At 38.2% G+C, this 20,010-nt stretch overlaps 1 protein-coding gene across 1 annotated transcript in view; it reads right to left on the bottom strand.

The window, feature by feature from the left end:
• puf (ubiquitinyl hydrolase 1 puf) overlaps positions 1-20,010 on the bottom strand; it is an 870,156-nt gene that overhangs the window by 790,485 nt on the left and 59,661 nt on the right. The window contains exons 6-7 of the mRNA XM_068225443.1: positions 4,752-4,884; positions 1,080-1,260 (exon numbers count right to left, since the gene is read on the bottom strand). Coding sequence (XP_068081544.1) covers positions 1,080-1,260; positions 4,752-4,884 — 314 coding nt within the window. The remainder of the gene's footprint in view (positions 1-1,079; positions 1,261-4,751; positions 4,885-20,010) is intronic.

The following is a 20,010-nucleotide window of genomic DNA, read 5'->3' as shown; positions in this document are numbered from 1 at the left end:
AAAGAAATAATAAGATAGTTTGCTGGAAAATAACTCACAAAGTTAGCAAGCAATTGGTTGAAGGAGCTGCTGATATTGAACAAGAAGCTCATGAATTCATTAGAGAAATCAGGTTTCTCACGAGGAAAAAACATCTCTCATGAGATAGAGTACTTAATGTCGACCGATCAATATTTGATAGAGAGTTACAACCTGGTTGAACCCTCACAGTGAAGGGAAGTAAACACATCTTTTGTGCAGTTGGATCCATAGCAGCAACTACACACTCTTACCTAATAATGCCAGCGATTGTGATGGATGGTATGCTGTTACCCCATCTGTAATGCCAACTGGCCATTTTGGAACAAGCAATGTGGCCAGATATACAGGCATGTACTAAACTACTTCTTTTGGTTGACTTCTCAGCATCTATACAAGCTACAACTCTACAGTTCCTGAAGGCACTGAATTCATCAAGCTAATTCCAGCAAAATGTACAATGTTTTCTTGTTCCATCTATTTAAAAAAAAAACTGTGAAATTTATCACAGACACAATCATGGCATCTTCTGACAATAACATTAACATCTGGCACAGAGACCACCGCTTACACCCTCAATTGTTTATGTACTTCCAGTTCTCGGCAGCAGGATTTTCTAACTTAATCAATTTTTTTATTTTTATTTTTGCAGCTACACTGAAGACTTTTCCATTGTATTTCCAACAATCCTGCTTTGAAGAAGGATTAACTAAGAGTGTTTGTGTGAGGAATGTGCCCAACCTTCCATCAAATGTGCATACTGTGAGAAATGTGTATGCTTAGATCAGCTTTTGTTGTTGACTTGCATATTTTCTGTTTCTGACATCTAGTTAGGTCAGAAAAAACACTGTTATAAGGGTTTGATGTCATATTATTGACTATTCATCGTAAATAATCAATTTGTTTCATAATAATTCATATGTTGTCTCCAACTCAACTTCAATACATTTTTTATACAACTCTGACATAAGAACAATAACTACACTAAAATTGCAAGCCTTCCTTATGAAATACTTCCTCCACCTAAAGTTGTGAATTATTTACTATAAAGAACAACTTACGTTGCCTTACAGCGGTGTGAATGCTTTACTATCACATCTGAAGTCTGCTCTCTCTTCATATCTGCATCCCCAATACTATACACCTCTTTATGTACTTCATCTAATTCTTCCTCCTCCTCCTCTTCTTCTTCATCCTCCTCATCATCTTCATCTTCTTCCAGTTCTTCTATTTTAGCACTACCTAAAAGATAATAACAAAATGACATATTTAACAATATTTACTGATCCATAAATGTCAGGAATATTTAAGAGATAATGTTTCCTAAATTACTGTTATACAGCAATGCAGATATAAAAATAAGGCTAAAAATTCAGAAAACAAAACGGAACTACATAGAATTATAGAATTTGTATGGGATTCGAGGAAGATACCCTTCAACTAAACAAAGGGCAAAGTGTTCACAATTGCTATTACTGTATGAAGAGAACACTGTGAACACTCTGAGAAAAAAGGTTGATTAAATCACTGACATTTTAGGCATCTAAGGTTACTGACAGGTGTATAAGTATGTGACAAATACCTGAGAAGCTCTACAAAAGAAAATTTCAAGTAAACTCAAAGTTTCCCAAGTTCTTTGTTCAATTTTATTAAACCAAAGAAAGTTCGGTACACTGTTGATGTTTTATAGCTTCACAGAATGTATAAGAATGAGCTCCAAAGGGAAAGAGGTCAGCTATTCAAGTATGTAACTGCATTGGAAAGAAAGGTAAAAAAATCTAAAGGAACTTAATGATTTTTCTTTTGTGATTACAGGTAAAAAGAAGCAAAAATTGAATAAATGAGCCAAAATGCCTATCCAGACAGAAAATTTGAAGTAAACTCAAGAGGTCTGACAAAGTTTACCAAGTTCATAGCTCAATTTGTTGTTGTTGTTGTTGTTGTTGTCTGAGTCATCAGTCCATAGACTGGTTTGAGGCAACTCTCCATAACATCCTATACTGTACTAACCTTCTCATGTCTACATAACTACTACATCCTACATCTGCTCTAATTTGCTTGTAATATTTGTACGTTGGTCTACCCCTACTGTTCTTACCACCTACACTTCACAAACCCAAGAAAGTTTAGTACATTTATTAAATAAATATATTATTATTTCTGGATTAAAGCCACTTATATATATTGTATATTAACAAGTCTTCAAAAAAATAAGTTGAGCTTGAAGCCAAGTTTCATTGGCTTTCATCAGGGCAAAGCATATGAAGGTCTGCTGCTGACAGTAAGCATAGAAATGCTTCAAAGAACATGGAAGTCAGCTGAGCAAATCACGACCACATTATTCATGGCCCCCTACTGACTGAACTGAGGAATCATCGCACTGTGCTGTGGTAGTTGGGAGGGAATTTACTGACTCATCGCCCTCTGCCGACAGTTATTGGAATACGTTGCAACTCCCATACCACCAGGTAGTGTCATAAACCTTTTCCAGGTCAAAGAACATAGCAATCAAGTGCTCCTTCTGAAGTAAGACGACCTGAATGGCATTCTCCCTCTGACCAGGTGATCAATGGGAAAACAATGAGAGTGAAAACCACACTGGTACAGTAGGCGGGAGACCTCTCTCTTCCATGGACCACACAAGTCGTCAGTTCACCATCCTTTCAAATAGCGATGCCATTTGTAAGACATATTGGCCTATAGCTGTCCAGACACTTTGGATCTTTACCTGGTTTGGGAATTGGAATTACAACTCCCCCATGCCAAAGAGTTGGAAACTCTTCCCTCACTCCATATTCTGTCAAATAGGGTGAGGATATTACTGAGACATCGGTTATTCAAATGCTTGATCATTTATTATGGATTTTGTCTGGCCTAGGAGCGATGTCGCTCTACAGTGTGAGTGCACTTCGCAATTCCCACTCGGTGAAAGACACGTTATAGGTAGAGCCCTGCACGGATGCGGATATCCACGGATTTATTTGCGGATATCCGCGAAGTTAGTGTCATGGCGGATACAAACTGTATGGCAGTATGGATAAATTTTAATGATAATTACCAAATAATGACATTTATTGATTTTCACTCATTTATACTCGTTTTTGTTCGCGGTTAGATGACCCTTGACATTAGTATGAGAGAATAGTGATATATAAAGAGCCTAGAAACCATAAAGCAGTAAATCTGACCTACGCCTAACTGGCTCCTGCCCACAGTTAATGGAAGAAAGGAACAAAGGTCAATAAGTCGGTAGTTTTTACAAGAGAAAATCCCTCATAAACCTGAGACTAGGGGTTCTGGTGCCAGGTGTCAGGCCTATTGTATTATGTTAACAGATCTATCCGTTTCAATACCTTGGGTGTAATATACTGCTGTCAAATATTTAAATTATTCGTGGATAACCATTTTGCGGATGCGGATAACCATTCACGGATGTGGATATTATTTTGTATATCCGCGCAGGGCTCTAGTTATAGGCATAAGACGCACTAAAGGTGAAAGAATGGTGGTGAGTCTCTGTCATGCGCTTTATAAGCAGAAATGTAGAGTCATAATTCCCAGATCTTGAAGTTCCTGCTAAATGTGATGCGATGTGATCTGCAATGACTGAAGGAATCATAACTATGTCTCCATTAGTGGGGATACTGCTGGTGAGTTACATACTCCAACGATACAGCAGGGTTTTGTCCACACTTATACCAATGCAGTATGTGCTGCGAACTGTGATGTCACTGGTATTCCCCAGTCCAAATATATTGATGCAGTCCACACCAGTAAAAACATCAGACTTAAGGATTTAGAGTCTTTACACAATCTCTGCAACTTGCTTCTGTGTCTGCCACCATTTATATTTGCATTGCAAAGATTCATTTGAACATCATTCTTTCTGAAGAAATATCTAATGAATAAAAGCCATAACAACTGCTACAAGCTCTCCTAGTTATAAAAACTACTACTACTACTACAATAATAATAATAATAATTGGAACTTAAATTTAAGTATTTAGGAGAAATCATAACTTATGAGAAACCAGCTTGGCATGACAGAATAAATAAACAAAGCAAATTATATCACCAAGACTACATACAACTAAAAAAAACTTATCGATAGCAGCAAAATTAAGACATTATAGAACAGTCACAAAGCCAGAAATAATTTATGCTACTGAAACCATTTTTAAAACTACTAATACACCTGAAACAGACAAAATACTTAAGACAGAAAGAAGAATGATTAGAACATGCTTAAATAAACAGTATTAAGTTAATGGACAATGGAGAACAGCATCAAATAAAACAGTTTATAAGGAAATTGAGCCAGTATTGAGCACGATTAGGAAAAAGCATTTATCATTCTTTGGACATCTTACAAGAACACCGGACACCAGAATTAGCAAAGGAGTAATTGAAAAATTATGGAATAGCAAGACCAAGATCAAATGGATCATGAAAATTAAGGAGGATATTAAAGAACTACAAATAACAATAGCCTATCTGAAAAAAAAAAACTGAAAAAATTTACTTTAAGACACACACACACCAGGCTACAGACCAAGATCAAAAAAAGGTCTAATGGGAGGGTATTCTCAACAGAACAAAGGAAGGCAGTATCTCTCAGAATGAAAAAAATATTGGGCTGATAGGAAATCATGAAATTGTTTGTATAATTGACTAGAGTGGTCTAATGTAGGCCATAAAATGTAAAATAAAAAATAAATAAAATTGGGACTTACCATCTGAACTTTCAATTTCAGGATTCACTCTCTGAATCTGTTTCTTACGTTTACATGGTTGTTTGCAAGGTGTAGGACCTTCACTTGTTTCACTATGTGTTTTGTGGATATCACTTTGCTGTGAACTGTCCACCTGAAAATATTAAAATACATGTCATTAGCACATCAACCTCATCAAGTTATGTTAGATGAGTAATGGTGCAGATTCCTATTAATTTAAAGAGTCTAGAGTACATAATCTCGTAATTTTCCCCATTCACACCTGTTCACTCCTGGCTACACTTTCATTGTACACAACATATGCAAGGGTAACTCAACACTGGCATAGTCCACAAAGGGAAAAACACCAAAAGCCAAACCCCACGATGCTAAAACCTTAATGGGCCTTGGCTTACCAGGTAATCAATGTTCCCCAAAGGCCCATAAATTACAAGGTGATGCATGGTCGGCGTAACAAATCGTCTCAGTCATTATACTTTGCTTTCTAGACCAGAAATGCTATCTCACCATCAAATAACTCCTTTATTGTACATATACGTAGGCTGAGTTGACCTCAAACCAGCCCTCAGATGCAGGAAATCCCTAAACTGGTCAAGAATCAAACCCGGGGCTTCCAGGTAAGAGACCGTGATGCTACCCCTAGACCATTGGGCCGGCTTCAAAAAAGGTAGGATTACATAATACCTAGATCTGCAAGATAACCTGAATGACTTGGTGTTATGGAAGAAACTTACTAGGGCTACCAGCTTCTCCTTTTTCTTATCACTGACAAATTTGATATCTTTCTATTCCTTAAAGCTACTTTTTTCTTTTTTTACTGCAATGTACCATGCATTCTAATGAACAGTATCAAAGTCATCTGAACAAGAATGTCACTTTACTGTGTTGAAAGCTTTTAAGAAATATTCCTTAATATACAAAAGTCAGCCACTGCAGTTTGCAAAGACTTGAGCACACTGTACAACAATCGACATCAAAGTCTTTATCGAATTGTATACACTCAACTCTCGATTAACCGGGATAATGTAAGGTTAGGGCTTCCCAGATAAGTAAAATCGTGGTTAACCCGCAAAAATTTAGAAACAGAACAGTACAGTTAAAATGATAATAAATTATACTACTGTATTGTTTTTATTAACTTAGCCAATACATTGCAGTGAAAGTAGTACTTAGCACAATTAATAAATGAATCGGTACATGCTAAAAGGGCCTAAGTCACAAAAAATGGCAAAGTGAGTTAAGCATGAAAATCTCATGTTATAGGATAGCTTCAACTATCTATGCTAAAAGGGATTGAGTCACACGCACGGATTAGCTAGGGAAATTCCTAACATATGCTAAAAGGTTCTCAGTCTGTGACTGAGGCCCTTCTAGCATACGCTAGCTGCAACACTGCCTGACTGTTTCGTGTGCTTGATCAGCTGTCATACTTGTTTGGTGGTGTTGTTTCTAACCTAACTTTATTTAGCAAGCCTGTGCACTGTGTCATAAACAGAATTAAAAGTTTGTTTTACTGTAGTTTTATAAAACATTTAAGTTTGTTGTACTTAATAATATCAATGGAAGATTTAGTAGAGAATAGTGAAGAGTCTGTTGGTAAAAAGCGTAAAGGCAACAAAGACTTGTGGAAGAGGAATAGAATTAAAAGAGCTAGGGTTAACAATGAAGAATTTGCCAACTCAGAAGGAAATATTATTGTGCCTAAGAAAACTACTGGAAATGCCTGCAGGTAAGATATATCAGTGCAATAACATTGCAACCAATCTTTGAAACTACTTAGTTTCGATAAAAACTAAACTACACATACAAACGTGTAATTTGGAACTTAAAATCAAAATCTTTTTAACAAAAAACATAGGCCTAAATACTTTGAGACTTACACCTTTTATATTGTAAAGAATATAGCCTAACTCAACATACACAAAGTGTTTTTGTTTGCATTTCTAGTCTCTGTTAATAATTTGTATGTTCTCTTTCAGTTGCAAGAGAATGACTCGTTTTGAAATCATAACCAAAGATGAACAAGTTGACATTTTGGCAAAGTTTTATGATTTGTCCTCCAAAGATGTACAAGATTTGCATCTGCAACATTTGATTGATGTTTGATCAGTACAACGAAGACGTCCTCGAAAAGGAGATGCTGCCAGAGAAAATAGCAACACTTTTCGTTATCATGTGATGGTAGGATCAAACAAACAACAAGTATGTTTTAAAGCTTTCTTAGCTCTCCATTCAGTGTCAGTAAAAAGAGTTAAAGAGACTGAGGTCCTTGAAACTATTGGGTAAAAGTCCTGTTGACCAACATGGAAAACACGTTAAAAAAGCCCACTTGCCAGATACAAAACAGCTTTTGCAGGAACATATTGAAAGTTTCCCTCAAAACCAAACCCGTTATGCATCAAAGACTTATACCTACTCAGATGCAAGGTTGAACAAAAAACTTTTGTGCATCCTTTACAATGAAAAGAATTCAAACAACAAAGTTAGCCATTCATTTTTTTCAAGATTTTTTGATGAAAATTATAACTTGCATTTTGGAGTACCACAGAGTGATTGTTGTTGCACTTGTGAAGAACTGAAACTCAAGTTAAAAAGCCCCCACCTAAATGAAGCAGCTCAGAGTGTGGCATCTGCGGAGCTTTTAGTTCATAACAGAAAAGCTTCAAAGTTTTATGCTCGTTTGAAAAGGGAAGAGGAAACCAAAGACGAACCACATGTGCTCGCCATCTGCTTTGATTTCATGCACAATGTCCAACTACTACAAATACCTGTTCAAGAAACCTTCTACCTACGTCAGCTGAAACCAGCGTGTTTTGTATACACGACATTAAAAAAAATAAGGCCGTAATTCATCTGTATCATGAAGGTGTAGGGAAAAAAGGGTCGAATGAAGTATGCTCACTTGTTTATGACTTTCTGAATAGTGTCCCCCCACAATACACAGAGCTGCATGTGTATTCAGACAACTGTGGGGGGCTCCTGTCCGAGGACATTCGTTTCTACCATGTGATAGGGATTTCGCCATAATAAAGAAAGCACTGAAAAAACACGACAGAATTTATGGCATTCATGAACTGACAAACATTATCATCCAGTCAAGTAAAACTCACAAGTTCATAGTAAAAGAAGTTCAATGTGAAGAAATTGTCGAGTTCAAACAATGGTGGCCACGCTGCTATAAAAGGAACTGTATCTCAGAAGAAACTAAAGCCAAGACTGTTCCTAGAGACCACAAAGTTAATTTTATGATAAGTACATGCATGCACTTTACTTACAACTCCAAGTTTAAATTCCAGATTGTTGCAAGACACTTCATTGAATCTGTGATAACCCACACATTTCACTTTAAACAAACCAGAGTTCAAGAAGTTAAGCTTCCAGATGCAGTAGCTTACCCATTCAACAAAGTCCCTACAAAACCTGCCAAAGTTAATAACATTAAAAAGTTAAGGTCATACATTCCTCATGAGTTTCTGGAGTTCTATACTGAAATTCTAGCCTGGCCTACCTCTGAACGCAGCAATGATGATGGAAATGATGACTAGGTTCAACTAAAATGACATTTTGTACTGACACAGAGGGTTTCTTATCTTTATATAAATACGGTACTTCTATTGTTAGTAAACAGATTGACAAAAACCGAAGATGTTCTGTTTCTATTTTGTGAAAAGCTTGCAGTATGCTAAAAGGGCCTCAGTCCACAGCATTTACACCTAGTTTGCAAAGTAACTAAACATAAAAGATTGTTAAAATAGTAAAAACGGGTACCGTTGAGGTATGTACTACCTTCCAGTAAAGTTAATTAGTTTTTTAAAAATTAGGGTCGCTGAGAGACAGGTTTTTTTTTTTTTTTTTTTCCAAAACTGGGTTGCTTGGACTGAGGCCCTTTTAGCATGTGCCGATTCAAATGGAAAAATAAACAACACATTTCGTTGAAACTAATAAGTCAAAGAAAAATATACAGACTACTTAACTTTACCGTTTCTGAAAATGGTTTTCTGCTTTTGTGCCAAGAAATGCTTTTTTCTTAATTTTGTTTCTCAAGTTTCTCAAAACAAGTTTTTTGGTGATGAAAGCATCATCCTGGCCCTTGATGTACTCCAGCTATGACTCAACATTTGCCAAGGCAACCCTATGCGTAACTGTTTGTTGTGCTTGTATTACTGTAACTCCTAACATTCGTGTCCGGCTCCATCGCTAAATGGTTAGAATGCTGGCCTTTGGTCACAGGAGTCCCGATTTCGATTCCCGGCAGGGTCGGGAATTTTAACAATCATTGGTTAATTTTGCTAGCACGGGGCCTGGGTGTATGTGTCATCTTCTTCATAATTTAATCCTTATCACGATGCGCAGGTCGCCTATGGGTGTCACATTAAGAGACCTGTACCTGGCGAGCCGAACATGTCCGCGGACACTCCCGGTAGTAAAAGCCATACACCATTCATTCAGTTGCAATATTAGTACTTTTGATATCGCGGTTAAAATGCAACTCTGTTGATCTGATTACGGTAAATCGAGAGTTGAGAGTACCAACGTACAGTATTTGCTCTATTACCCCTTCTAAATTCAACTCCTTACACTAGTTTAAGCATTCAAGAAGATAAGAGCTTTCAAGATTTCTTTTTTGAAGCATCAATGCTTTACGCAGTATATAAACAATGTTTTCAATTATCCGAACTAACAAACGCTAAACATGCTATAAGTGGAACATCATTATATTCACTTGACAGTTACATGTAACATTCACAAAGGCAACATACCTCTACGAACCATCGTGAGTGCTATTGGATCACTGAACTATAACACTGCCAAACATTTGACCACCTTACTACAACCTTACATCAGTGGCACATATTCGTACGTCAGAGATTCAGGCCACTTCATAGAAAAGCTGAAGAGCATCCAGTTAGAAGCCGAAGACCTGCTTGTCAGCTTCAACATAGTCTCACTCTTCACTAAAATACCAGTAAAGGAGGCCCTGGACTACATCGTTCAGATTTTTCCCAAGGACATTACCAGCTTCTTCAACCATTGCCTCAACCACAAGCTATTTCCTGTGGAATGACAATTTCTATGAACATATCAACAGTGTCGCTATGGGCAGTCCTCCGAGTGTGATAATCGTAAATTTCTTTATGGAAAAGTTCAAACAAACAGCACTCGAGACCGCACCACTGAAACCTTAGGTGTGGCTGCGCTTTGTAGATGATACTTTTGTAATCTGGAGCAACGGACAGGAACCACTACAGCTGTTTCTACAGAAGCGTAATATTATTTTCTTTTTTTTTTTTGCTAGTTGCTTTATGTCGCACCGACACAGATAGGTCTTATGGCGACGATGGGACAGGAGAGGGCTAGGAGTGGGAAGGAAGAGTCCGTGACCTTAATTAAGGTACAGCCCCAGCATTTGCCTGGTGTGAAAATGGGAAACCACGGAAAACCATCTTCAGGGTTGCTGACAGTGGGGTTCGAACCCACTGTCTCCCGAATACTGAATACTGCCGCACTTAAGCGACTGCAGCTATCGAGCTTGGTAGAATATTATTTACACAAATATTCAGTTCACTATGGAGACAGAAAACGAATGAAAACTCCCTTTCCTCGACGTTCTGCTAATGAAGGTGGCCGATTTAAACTTGGGACACACAGTGAACCGCAAGCTGACCCACAGAGACCTCCATCCTCAGAAGACGTCCAACCACCACCCACAACAAAAATACGAAGTGATTAAGACGCTAGCTGACCGTGCAAGGAGAATTCGTCAACCTTAACACTTAAAGAAGGAGCTCAACCACCTCAATATGGCACTACTTGCTAAGGGGTACAGCCATAAAGATATCCAGCGAGCACTCCATCATTCAAAGTGTTCAATGTCTTTGCTATGTTTTAAAGTGTCTTGTATATTTTCGACTGAGAATGTCCTAAAAGTGGACGAAACATGAAGTTTATTTCATATAATACTTATTTCCTGATCGAAGTAACATGCACAAGGTGTTTTGTAAACTATGGACAGTTAGCAGCATAGTACTGTTTGTTAAAAGTGAAAAAATGTGCGGTTTTTAATTTGATTAAGTATTTCATATCATAGCATTGCTTTTAATCATGACATTCTTACTGATGTCATTGTAATGACCCAAGATGACTTCAGTTAGGAAAACCACAAAGACAGTCTTTCTGAGAATTCTGTAGTGAAGCACAGATACATCAACTAGTTAATTCCTATTTTTAGGCCCTCGACATGTATTGTGGCACAACCCTTCAAGCAACTTGTGCAGTTTGAATCAGAGATTCCACCTGCTCATCACTTCACTCAAGACGTAACTAAGATTTACATCAAGCCTGTACATTCTACCGATAGTTTTACAGCAGTTAACAACGTGTGGATAACTTTTTCATCACTTTGATGGTCACACCAAAGATCACAATTTGTGTTATTTTAAAGATGCTCATATTTCTAACAGTTGTCATGACATGGTGTCAAATATGTCACATTGTAATTGGAAACATGTGATTTTGAACTTTCAGTCAACATCCCAGATGTCCAACAATCAGGGAGGAAGTAACTGCCTTTACTACTTAAACGAAGGATTCGATAAGTTTGCTGTGTTGGTTTACCACTTTACATTATATGCACATACTCGTTTATTTTTCCCTTTTGCCTTTTCGGATTTAAAAGATGGCTTTCTTTTCTGTGACAATGAAGTACAGTCATCACTATCCAACGGCAAATCCATTTCAAAAATCACAAAAACTCCAGTTAATACATGTCTATGTTGATGCGCTTCATGTTACAGAATGGCCATGAACTAACGGTAAATCGGAAGTTGGAAGGTACATCCGGAACAGTTCTCCAAAGATAATAGAACCTGTTTCTTTGCACATTCAAAGCGCATATTGTTCGCAATGGTTATGCTATGTTTAGTTGAAGCTAGATAGCAGGACACTTACATATTATGAAAATTCGTATCAATGACAATAACACGAAAATTCATTCAGATAGAGAACCAATTACGTGTGGTGCAAAACATTTACAAATACCTTAAAATGCGGGACGGTTGGTCACATTAACGGTAACCTACTTCTAACATAGCTTTTCCCTATTCTCTTTTAGAGTAACTAATCGAGACCACACAACGCAAACATTTTCATGTAAAACAAAATGAAGAAGCATCCATTATAAAAATAAGATCTTCATTGAAATAACCTTTCATTAGATTATATCACCAAGACTTGGAAGCAGCAGACTTCAATCACATGATGCAGATCCCACTTAAGTATGGCTTGGTATGTCTGATCCTACAGGGCACAATACCCAGAAGTTGAAGATTCAACAGAAAAGGGGTCTCTGGGCTGAGAAACTAATGTCAGTATTTCGACCTGTCTCCAATAGCTCTCCTCAACAGTGTGATGTGGCCAACACGATAGCCAACATCTGGTCACAGGGATGGCACTTCAAGAAGAAAACTGTCCCAACACATAGAAGGATGTCCGCCTACTTCAAATTCTTTTTCTTAACTAGTATGACTTCTACGAACTCATGCTACCCATGACACACCTTGATTTGATTTGATTTGATTTAATTTGATTTGTTTATTTATCATCAACAGAGTTATTAATTTTCCAATTACAGATGATATAATACATCCAAATAATAACAATATTAACAGCACTTACTACTGCTACTAATGCTAATTATAACTAAGCAATATATAATATATACATATTTACAAAACACATACGGAAGAAAAGAAGCTATGAAAACAGGAAAGTGTTTAACATATGAAATGATCGAAGGAAGTAAGTATAACTTTCAGTTACCAAACGCACAGAACAAGTTACAAGGAACAACACACTGTCTATGAAGCGTCCATAAGATGTCTGCGAATTTCACTAGCTGACGAGTGAAATATATCCACCATCCCGCTAATTTCGTTCAGGGATCTTAGGGCCTGCTTAAACCAAGAGTTCCTGTGTGATTCTGTTCCGCACCTGGGTAAGTGAAAGGTGACAGCCTGTCGGGTGTTGCGGAAAGGAACATGAATTGGGAGCAACTGGAGTAAATTGGGACAGTCAAGGATATTACCGATACATTTATGTATGAAACGTGCATTGACATACCTGCGCCTAGTTCTAAGACTCAATACACATGTTTGTACAAAACAAATTATAATCTATCGATGACAGCTTGATACCCAAACACTTTTTACTGATCCATTTTGAGAATCTGATCTGTACTCGCTCTAAGGCATTAAATGAGTATTGCTGTGAGGGGATCCACAATTCAGAGCAGTACTCTAGCCTAGATCGTATAAGCGAGAAAGACAGGATTTTCAAAGGGACAACAGATTTTAAACTCTTGCAATTTCTTTTGAGGAAGCCTAACGTTTTAAATGCCTTGTTATGTTAATGATATTTAACACGTGCTCACTGAAAGACAGACCGTTCTGATTACTAAAAATAACACCAAGGTTGTTCATTTTATTAACACGCTTTACTTCTTGATCCTTTATATGATAATTGAATACACTGACTTGTGATTTTCTCGTGAAGGATATTGCACTGCACTTTGAAATATTTAGGGTTAAATGCCACTTTTTGCACCAATCACTAATATTATTTATATCAGACTGTAACAATTCACAGTCACTCATCTTTTCAAATAACCTGTTAAGTTTAAGGTCATTAGCATAGAGCAGGTAGTTACTCGAATGGATTTGTGATAGCAGATCATTAACAAATAGAAGGAAACACAAAGGTCCCAGTAGTGAACCTTGTGGAACGCCAGACATAGGGTGGTAAGAACGAGAAATAATACCCTCGTATTTTACTGAATATCTCCTGTCCTGTCGTAAAGATAGCATTTAAACCATTCAAGCAAGCTTCCATAAATGCCATATGCTGACAACTTAGTGAGAAAAGCATTATGCTGCACAGAGTCAAAAGCCTTGGGAAAGTCTGTGTACACGGCATCAACCTGCTTGCAATTGTCCAGAGCGTTAGATATGAAGTGGGAGTGCACAGCAAGATCGGTGGTAGTTGAGCGTTTCTGGACAAAACAATGCTGATTAATATTAATTAAACCACTGACTGCACTGTACAAGGCTTTGTACACGACTCTTTCCACTACTTTGGAAATGAGTGAAAGAAGAACTACTGGTCTGTAACTGACAAACTGACTAGAGATGATGAGTCTGCACTCATACCTGACGCCTTTGAGGCAGTGAAACACTTAGCAAGTAGGCAGACTTGTATTATGTTTCTGGACTGTGGTAATAGAATACCCTGTGAGACATACTGTATATCATAACGCGTGGAAGAGAAAGTGTGAGCTCTTAAACTGTTCCCTGTTGGCTAGTATTTTTTTTAATTGAAATTAAACACAATATGTACATATATGTTAAAGGTTACAATTTGTAATTATGTTTTCTTTTGTTACATCACTTCATTTTTAGTCCTTAGCAAGTGTGCTGATGCGTTGTGTTTGTTTAGTACAGTTCATCAGGTGGTACCTAGGACAGGTCATGCTGCAGAGATGGCAGATACATTCTTCGTCTGGGGCGTGGAATCTGGTGGTTAGGCATATTTTGCCATGGAATCCAAGATACCAAAGTGTGCGTATACATGGCGTAGTTTGTAGATTGGGCCCTTCTTCATTACTTCTGTTTTGTAGAAACCTTCAGGTGTCTGCTGGGCTTTCTGTCTAATGTCTTCAAGGACGGCAGTTGATGTGGCAGTGTCTGGTAGTCTGAATGTTTGTTTGATGTCTTTCAGAAAGAATGTTTCGTCTGCCATTTATGCCATCCAATTCTCTGTAAACTTTGAGATCTGTAGGATCCGTTTCAAGTATCCGGCTTTATATTTTCTATTCCTGAAAATATCGAGTGTCATCCATGCAGATTTGTTATGATAATAATCTAATGGGAAATATTTCATCACTGTTCCTTTGAAAGAACGCAGATTTTTTTGCTTTACCAACAACAGCTAATTTTAATTTATGGTCGCCACTAGCGTTTACACAGCACAAGATGGTAACACGCTCTTTACTAGATTTGCGACCAGGAGCTGATTTCTCTTCAGCAGCTGCTAGTGTTTTACTGGGTAAGCACTTCCAATAAAGTCCAGTTTCATCGGCATTGTACACTTGACTTGGAACGAAAATGTATCTCTCAATTATGCGCTTAAACTCGTATCTAAAGTTTTCTGCTGCACTGCTGTCACCACAGTTTTTCTCCTTCAATATTTAATTCTCGAATGCCATGCCTGTCCTTAAATCTCTGTAGCCAACCACTGGACACTAGTGAGGATGCTGAGAGCCCATCTTTTCGTGAAAAATTTGTACCTGCCTTGTTATCATAGGACCACTAATAGGTACACCTTCGCCTCTCTTTTGCTGAAACCACGTGAATAATGCAGCATCCAGTTCTTTTAAAGATGATGCTTTCATTGTTTTTCTTTTAGCGAGTCCATGCGGACTGTCAGAACTAGCTGCAAAATGCAACACTTTGTCTTTATTCTTCATTAGGTCCTGCACTGTTGTCACACCCACATCGAACACTGATGCTAAATTTGAAACTAGTTCACCTTTCTTTAACCGTTCGATTATATTAACTTTATTTTGTATGGCTAAAACTAAAACTTTTCTTTTTACTGCAAATTTTTATTTCAACATTTCTCGGCTGTTAGAACGGAAAGTAAATGTTCAACTTTATCAGTCACTCTCTCCTTAATTTACACTACAGTACAGAATGTAGCCTACCTGTCTACTAATAGCAGAGGTTGACTATGACGGACCGCTAGGCTGGTTTCCGATTCCTGTGCATTGTGAAGTATTTACGATACAGTAGCCTGTGGTGAAAATATTTAACCTTGACAGAGAACGATATGAAAGATCTACATATGGTACTCGGAGATGTTATACACTACCAAATAAGTTGTAGGTACCATTCTGAAGTAGAAATTACCAGCAAACCGTACGACGCTCCATGGGCTGGGAGAGGGCACATTACAGTAAATTATTTGTAAACAATGGAATGGATAATAAAGTTTGTGACTGTTGAATTTGAATAGCATCTCTTCTTTCGTAACAGTTAAAAGTTAAATAATTTTACACAGCATAAAATTACGTAGTAAAAAAATGTATGAAGTCATGTCTACAATGCCGATTGCCGGTCTATGCGCGTGTACGTACATTAGTTACTGTACGTTATGATCGTGGACTCAGGAGTCGGACAGTCAATGTACAGTCGCTCCAAAACAGAATACTGTATCAAGATACCTTGACGTCAAGAGCCGGGCTGAGTGGCTCCGACGGTTGAGGCGATGGCCTTGTGACCCCAACTTGGCAGGTTCTATCCTAGCTCAGTCCGGTGGTATATGAAGGTGCTCAAATACATCAGCCTCATGTCGGTAAATTTACTGGCACGTAAAAGAACTCCAGCAAGACAAAATTTCAGCACCTCGGCATCTCCAAAAACCGTCAAAGTGGTTAGTGGGACGTAAAACCAAAAACATTATTATTGTTACTATTGTTACTATTATTATTATTATTATTATTATTATTGACATCAAGAGTACGCTCATTCAGTTTTGGAGCGACTGTACATTGCTTTTAACAAATCGAGATTTTCTTTTTGGCAATAGATAATCCGCAGAACGGTTAATCGAGGGACGGATAATCGAGGTTTTACTGTAACACTAAATCGAAGAAAACTTTGTTTCTTGAGTTATTTATATGGTGGCCGAAGTTACCCCAAAACATGGGGTAACTCCGACCACTCTTTTGATAATCATAATTCATTACTGAATAACAATTAGAATTATGTTCATATTTAAAAATGTAGAACAAACATGGCGGAACTTATATTAAATTTTTCAGAAAATTACAGGGAATATTTCATGTTTAAAATATTTTTAAAAAAGTGGCCGATCATACCCCATTTGGTATTTAAAACACTAGGCCGACTCTCATTACATCGATTTTGAGAGAACGGATGAACCGATGGACATCATAAAGTATTCTGACAAAAGCTCTTGGCCTGTAAATCTGCAATGTGTCTTTAAAAGCATAAACATTTCTTACTGCATATTTTTAAATAATTAAAGATAAACGTGCTCGCCTATTGGTGAGCCCAAGCCCACCTAAACCGTAAGAGGGCTGAGCAGCAGGCATGATAGGGGAGGTAGAAGGGGAGCAGGCACACATGGCAGTCAGTGTCTTACTGGTCAGTTGGTACTTCATGTACAGGGAAAACTGCTGTTTTGCTGCCCATCGATTGAGCAGTGCATATTACATTCAACATTCCTGTAAATTTAAATGAGAATTCAGTGTCTGGTTTAAAATTAAATTCCAAAGCAGCTGATAATATTCTATTAGCATGGCTCAATGTGGGATAAAGCCCCAATGGCAAATAGCCATTCATTAATGTGTGTGAATCGGCTTCTAAAATATATCATAGGAAACGACACTCCATTTTTCTTGGTGGGTAAATTATTTTTCCTGGGAGAGATTTCATAAAGATTTTCCCTGTTTTGGCACATGCTTATCACCAGACAATTATTTATTTATAAAACCAAACCCCATGCTGTAACAGCCCCTAAGGGCCATGGCCTACCAAGCGACCGCTGCTCAGCCTGAGGTAAGGTAAGGGTTGTTCTGCCCGAAGGCAGGTCCGAACCTCCGCAGAGGTGTTGTGTGGTCAGCACGACTAATCCTCTCGGCCGTTATTCTTGGTTTTCTAGACCATATTTATTTATAACTATATTAAATAATCTCCTCTTTGAACTTTTTTACAAAATACACCACTTAACTACCATAAAAATATGCAGGCAAAACCACACAAGAAACGGAATTCGCCGATTCGGACAGGATACTGGAAAGTAGTATAAGACTGAGGGTTGAAAATCAGATACAGGAAAATCAGTTTGGTTTCAGAAGTGGAAGGTGAACAACAGAACCCATTTTCATTATGAAACAACTAATGGAAAAGCAATGGGAGTATGGGAATGATATGGTGATGACATTCACTGACATTGAAAAGGCATATGACAGTATCCCCAGGACTAAAGTTTGGGGCAGTCTGGTGAAAAAAGGAATTAGACAGGGATTAATAAAAATGATCATGGTACAAAGAATTTTCTAGTTGTGTGCAAACAAGTTGGTTCAAAATCACTAGTGGGCTGTGACAGGGAAGTGTTCTATCAGCAATCCTGTTTACAATAGTAAAGGATGACATCATGAAAACAGCAAAAGCGGCATATGGAGGAAAAGAAATGAACATGTTATTTGCAGATGATACTGTATTGTGATTTGGGGAGAAGACGACATGAAGGTTCAAGAACAGTTGGATGTGGTGAATGGGAAGGTTGAAGAATGTAGATTGAAAATAACCCAGCTACAGCTGGATAATGGGAAATGATGATGATGATGGATAAAGCTGTTCTCGTGGAATCCTCCACACTCCGCTAATTCCCTGGTGCTGCTCCTGCTATTTTCGTCTATATGGTTTAGAACTCGTTCCTCTGTGTCAGGTGTTCCTGTGCTCCTAGGTCGTCCATTATCAGCAACATGCCTGTTAAACGAGCCTGTTTATCAAAGACGCACATGTACTCTTTGGAACGTCTTGTTGTTCGGTAAACGTCTATTAGGAAAGTGTTCCGCGCACAAATGTCATGCTTCATTTGCGTTACACTGAGCCCATCCATACAGAAGGTGCATGTCTGCCATTTCCTGATTCCAGTACCCCATTGTATAAGTTGTACTGTATGTGCACTCAATAACAACTGACAACACGTATTACTCCACTTGTATTGTACATGCACTCAATAACAACTGACAACACATATCACTCCACTTGTACCGTACATGCACTCAATAATAACTGACAACACGTATCACTCCACTCTAGCTTATGACCTGTGTAGAAGTGTTTACTTTGCTAAGCAACTGACATCATGTGACTATGAATGAAAAACAAATGTACACAGACTTGAATAGGGACGAAATGTACAAGTGGCCTGTGTGCCCTACACAAATGACCAACCTGCATAGTGAAGTGGTCTGTGTTACGTACACCACAAACAACGCCTGTAACACGGAAACGAAAGCAAATAAACTTATACTTACAGGACATGTTCTGCTTGTTGTCAGGTCCTCTATCGAACTCCTGGAGCTTTCCCACATATTTAGTATATGAAGAAGTGTGGAATTGTCCATCAATTGGAATACTGTATTTCCTCATCTATTAGACACACACGCACGCACGCACGCACGCACGCACACACACACACACACACACCCTAGCTTTTTGAGACAAAGAAAATTTAAAAAATGATTCTTGCATGTAAGACCCTCCAGCATAATTCCTCAGAGAACAACAACGATTCCGCTTCGAAGCGGGTACACACCTTACTACAGCTCTGATGACATCACACAAATTTGTGAATAGTTTCATCCGTCCGACCCGTGCAATGAAAACTTGCATCAAAGTCATGCAGTAAGTCTGTGTTTTGTTGTTAAGAAATGTCCGCCTCCATAGCACACTGCAGCTCCGACAACGTCGTACAAATACCTGCATAGTTTTGCACGTCCACGGGAACATGTTTTTGAATGTATGCCATGCTCCACAATACAATACCTCACACCCAGGTATATTACCAACTAAACCTTTATTCTTTACCATTGAAGCACACAAAAGAACATCGATGGATTCGCGTTCATTTTCAGAACATAAACGGAAATGTCCAAATAGGGGCAAAAACAAAGTGAGAACAGTCCTCCAGGGTGGACTTTTATCACAGTTGGAGAGCTTCAATATGGTGTATGTCCTCCACGAGCATTTATCACAGCTTGGCACCTAAGTAGCATGCTCCGTATAAGTCAACGGAGGTCACATTGCGGTATCAAGTCCCATTCTTCAATAAGAGCATTTCCTGGGTCTTGGAGAGTCTGTGGTGGAACAGGACGCCCAAGAACACTTCTGTCAAGCCTATCTCACACATACTCGACGGGATTAACGTCGGGACTCACTGCTACCCATTCCATCTCTTGAATGTCCAGTTCTCGCAAGACAGCTCTGGTGATGAGCGCTACATGAGCCCTGGCACAAATTTTATATTAAATGCCTCACTTGATGGCATACTGCTACCTTACAACCTAAACCCGAAGCACCTCAGAGTTATTCTTGACTACACACATTCAAGAAACACCTGAATAATAGAGTTGTTGAAGTACTGATAAGGATCATCATCCTGCATAAACTTG

This window comes from Anabrus simplex, chromosome 1 (assembly GCF_040414725.1).
Source record: "Anabrus simplex isolate iqAnaSimp1 chromosome 1, ASM4041472v1, whole genome shotgun sequence".
In the NCBI taxonomy this organism is placed as follows: domain Eukaryota; kingdom Metazoa; phylum Arthropoda; class Insecta; order Orthoptera; family Tettigoniidae; genus Anabrus; species Anabrus simplex.
This window is presented reverse-complemented; position numbering and strand designations above follow the sequence as displayed.